The sequence below is a fragment of the Myotis davidii genome, unplaced genomic scaffold (assembly GCF_000327345.1).
Source record: "Myotis davidii unplaced genomic scaffold, ASM32734v1 scaffold212, whole genome shotgun sequence".
Taxonomy (NCBI): domain Eukaryota; kingdom Metazoa; phylum Chordata; class Mammalia; order Chiroptera; family Vespertilionidae; genus Myotis; species Myotis davidii.
In genome coordinates, this window is record NW_006283435.1 from 100,729 (window position 1) to 105,037 (window position 4,309).

General features: G+C 57.4%; 2 protein-coding genes across 2 annotated transcripts in view; both read left to right on the top strand.

Annotated features, from left to right (window-relative positions):
• The first annotated feature begins 1,379 nt into the window (after positions 1 to 1,379).
• KLK13 (kallikrein related peptidase 13) overlaps positions 1,380 to 4,309 on the top strand; it is a 30,394-nt gene continuing 27,464 nt past the window's right edge. The window contains exons 1-2 of the mRNA XM_015563653.1: positions 1,380 to 1,419; positions 2,092 to 2,263. Coding sequence (XP_015419139.1) covers positions 1,380 to 1,419; positions 2,092 to 2,263 — 212 coding nt within the window. The remainder of the gene's footprint in view (positions 1,420 to 2,091; positions 2,264 to 4,309) is intronic.
• The window catches only part of LOC102765433 (kallikrein-14), a 3,484-nt gene continuing 1,463 nt past the window's right edge, over positions 2,289 to 4,309 (top strand). Inside the window, exon 1 of the mRNA XM_015563623.1 lies at positions 2,289 to 2,376. Within this exon, the coding sequence (XP_015419109.1) occupies positions 2,289 to 2,376 (88 nt within the window). The remainder of the gene's footprint in view (positions 2,377 to 4,309) is intronic.

Sequence of the window (4,309 nt, forward strand, 5' to 3'; positions counted from 1 at the left end):
GGGCCGGCCAGGGCGGGAGGGAGAAAACAGAGAGGCGGCCTCCTGAGTCACCGCGTGGTGGTCCGGGGCGGGGCTGCTCAGGCCCTGAGACAAATTGCAGTCATTAGGGACTTTAAGAGGCTGGGGGAGGGGCTGGCCCTGCTCCCAGTTAGGATGGGTTCCCCAAACCCAGGGCTCCCCACCTCGGGCTTCCTGGAACCTTCCCTCATCTCACCGCTTTCTCTCCAGTTCTCTCTGGGTCCCTGTCTCCCTCTCTCTGGGTCTCCATGGCTTCCTGTGTCCCCGGGCACAGAGCCTCCCCGTCCCTGCCCGGGACCCTGCTCCCTCACCTCCCAGGACTGTGAGGACCACAAAGTGAGAAAGCATGGGAGACAGGCCTGGCCAGTCCCAGGTGCCTCCTGCACCTCTCTCTCTGCTGTGTCACCTTCCACTGCTTCTCCTGTCCATGTCCCCATCACCTGTCTTGCATCCACCATCTCATCTCCCTCTATCATCGCTGCTCTCATTCAGCACCTGTGTGTTTGGGGGGAGGGAGGCCCCTCTTTTCTCTCTCTTTGTGTCCCTTCCCATCCTGTCTGCACCTTCTTCCCTGTTCTCTCTGCTTCTCGCTCAGCGTTTCCACTCTGACCTCTCCACGCATCTCTCTCTGTGCCTCCCTCCCACCCTGTCTTGTCTCTTTCCATCTGCCTCCACTGTCCCCGTCCCTCTCAGCTCTGCCTCTCCCACTTCTCTCTGGGCCTGTATTTGTCTTAGCTCTTTTCCCTGTCTCTCCACCTTCAGGTACATTTCCAGCCTCTGTCCCTCCCTCTTGCAGCCCCTCCCAGCGCCTTCCTCAGAGCCCCTCCACCCTCACCCCATCCGCCCTTGCCCTGGGGTCCCCTCCCTGGATCCCTTCCAGATCCCAACACCTTTATGGGGCGGGCAGGTTCACAGTAACAATTGTGGCTGCTTTTCTGGCCAGAAAGGGAGGGAGGAGATGGTACCCAGGAGTCCTGGAATGGGAACTAAGCAATTAATAAAATGTTAGGAGAAGGGCGGGAGGGGGGAGGGGGGAGGGGGAGCTGGGCAGGGCCAACTGCCCAGACCAGGGATAAAAGGGATCTACAGAGTGACTGGGAGGTGAGACACCATCTCCACTTCCTCCTCCCAGGAAGACATCAAGGCCGGACGTGCTCCTTGGTCAGCATCCTCCCTCCAAGTCGCCAAGGACCCGGGATCCATGTCTCTAAGGGTCTCGGTCTCTGAGTGAGAGGCTCTCGCTGCATCTGGCCCTCGGCCTCTCGGCCTGACGCAGCCTCCTTCTCTCTCACTTTCTCTCTGTTTTTTTTTTTTTTTTTTTTTCCTTTTTTTTGCCAGAACCCAAACCCTGAGTCCCCAGAATGCTCCTCCTGCTGACCGCACTTCAGATCTGGGCTCTAGGTAAGATAAGCCGTGGTGTCCGGGGTAGGAGGTGCCCCGGAGACGCTGAGAAAGGAGGGGCAAAGGGTCCTGGGGGCCAGGATGCTCATGGGTGACCTGGTGAGGAGGAGAGGGGGGCTGTAGTTTGGAGATCAGGGCTGAGGGATGGGCTGGAGCAGGGCCTGAGAGCCGACTTGTGGTGACATCGCAGTTTTAGGGTAGAGTGTGCTCCCAAATGCTGGTGGGGGTGACGATGGGGTGGCAGGGATGTGGTGTAGAGAATGGAGTGTGTGTGGAGAGAGATCGTGGGACCCGGGGGGGGGGGGGCATGGAGTGGGGAGTTTGGGGATGGGACAGGGAGCTCATTGAATGTTTTAGGGGAGGACTGAGGGGTGTATTGAGATCAAAAGTGTCTGTGGGAGAATGCCGTTGAGGGCAGGAGACATAGCAAGGCCCTGGGTGAGATCCTGGGGAGGGGATCAGTAAGCTCCCTATTGCATTGGAGCAGACATGGAGGCCCTGTGGGCGGTGTAGGCCCTGGAGGCTGACTGAGGCGGTGTAGGCTGACCGAGGCAGTGGGTCAAGGGTTAAGCAAAGAAAGTGGGGAGGTTGGGTCCTGGAGATCCTCGACTGCTGGGCACTGGAGGGCATGTGCTCACCTGCTCTTCCCACCCAACCCCTGCCTGTTCCTAGCCGGGGCCCAGAGCCAAGAGGATGAGAACAAAATAATCGGTGGCTACTCCTGCATCCAGCACTCCCAGCCGTGGCAGGCAGCCCTGCTGGCCGGCCTCGCCCAACGCTTGCATTGCGGAGGGGTCCTGCTGTCAGAACACTGGGCCATCACCGCCGCCCACTGCTCCCGCCCGTGAGTGGCGCCCTCCCCTACGCTTATGCCAAGTGGCCTCCAGTTTGGAGGCCCAGAGCTCAGCAGAGAACCCTGGACCCCTGTGCAGAACCCAACGGAGCAGCTGGGTCCAGGTTTGGGGTCTAGACAAGAGCCTAAAACCACAGACACAGCTCCGCGTATGGAATCCAGCCACGCATCTTGAACTCGGTTTAGATTCTGAGAGCAGATGGAGAGTTTAGAACCCCCCATACGCCAGCTTGGAGGCCCCCCCCCCCGCAGAACCTAGAACCGACTGCGTAACCTCAAGATCCCTATGGAGGCCGGGGCCCACATAGAGACCAAGATTAGGAGCCCATTCTACGTGGGGGGTTGAATTTGGGGCACAATCTACCTTTAGGAACTCAGGGGTCCCCTCTCAGACAGAACACTGCCTAGATAGAATCCAGAGCCTGGTTCAGGACCTACAATCCAGCCATAAATTCGGACCCCTATTTAGATGTGGGACATACAGCTCAGAGAGTAGGGTAGAAGCAGGGCCGGGAGCCCATTCTAGACCCAATGTTTACTCCAGAGTCTACAGCTCCTCGTTGAGCAGCCTAGAACCCTGACCCCAACCCAGTGTCCAGATCCCAGAATTCAGACCGTAACCCGAAGCCCCACGCAGAACTCATCACCCCTCGAAGCTTCTGCACCTAAACCTAGAACCCAGGCCTCCAATGAGAGCTCTCCGTCCAACCGCCTACCAACCAGGTCCAATGCCATAAATGGAAGTTCCCTTTAGAACAGCGGTTCTCAACCCGTGGGTCGCGACCCCTTTGGGGGGTCGAACGACCCTTTCACAAGGGTCGCCTAAGACCATCGGAAAACACATATATAATGACATATTGTTTTTGTGATGAATCACTAGGCCTTCATTATGTTCAATTTGTCACAATGAAATTGGGGGTCACCACAACATGAGGAACTGGATTTGGGGGGGTCACCACAACCTTAGGAAGGTTGAGAACCACTGCTTTAGAACCTAGAGGGCAGAGCTCAGCCCAGCATGCAAACCAGCATCTAGACACGTGGGTCTGGGAGCTCATTCTAGAACCCAGAGCCCAACCGGAGGCCAAGGGCTCAGACCACAGTCTAGAACCAAGACCCCGGACAAACCAGTGATTCGACGCGAACAGCCCAGCCCAGAATCAAGACCTCAGACCGATGTTTAGAACCCTAAGCCCAACAGCAGCACAGAGCTCCAACCACTGTCCAAAGCCAGACCTGAAGCAAGAATCCAAAACTCAACCTAGAAACTAGAGCTCATATCAACGTCCAAAATTCACAGCTTGGGTATTTTTATTTTTAATTGATTTCAGAGAGGAAGGGAGAAGGAAAGAGAGAGATAGACACATCAGTGATGAGAGAGAATCATGGATCGGCTGCCTCGTGCATGCCTCCCTACTGGGGATCGAGCCCACAACCCAGGCATGTGCCCTTGACTGGAATTGAACCCAGGACCCCTCTATCCACTGAGCCAAACCAGCCAGGGCCACATCTCGGGTCTTAATCTATCAGTCCATACAGCATCCTCCCCCTCCCCCAAAACTGAAAGCTCAACTAAACCTCTAGAACCCAGAGTCAAGCCATGGTGCAGAGCTCAAAACAGACCCCTCAGCCTGCCCGGCCAGTATCTAGAAAGGGTGCCACCACCCACACTCCATCTAGAACCCCAGTCCCAGCTTAGATTCCACAATTCCAAAGGTCGGGAACCCAGAGGCCAGGCGAGAACCAGGAGGGAGGCTCCCTGGAGCCTATTCCAGAAGATCGATTCCGATTTAGAGCCTGGAGCCGTAGCCCCAAGTCTGGAGTAGAACACAGAGCAGAGAACCTGGCCCCGGCCAAGAACTCCCACCCATCGCCTTACCCCCCTACCCCCCCACCCCCAGCCAGAAGCCAGAGCACAGCTCCCTAGAGGAGGGGGCGGATGGGCCTGGGCGGAGAAAGGATACCCAGCAAGTGCCCAGCCCCCAGGCCGAGGGAGTGGGGCTGGCACGTGGGGCGGGGTCTCTGGGTCAGCTGGTG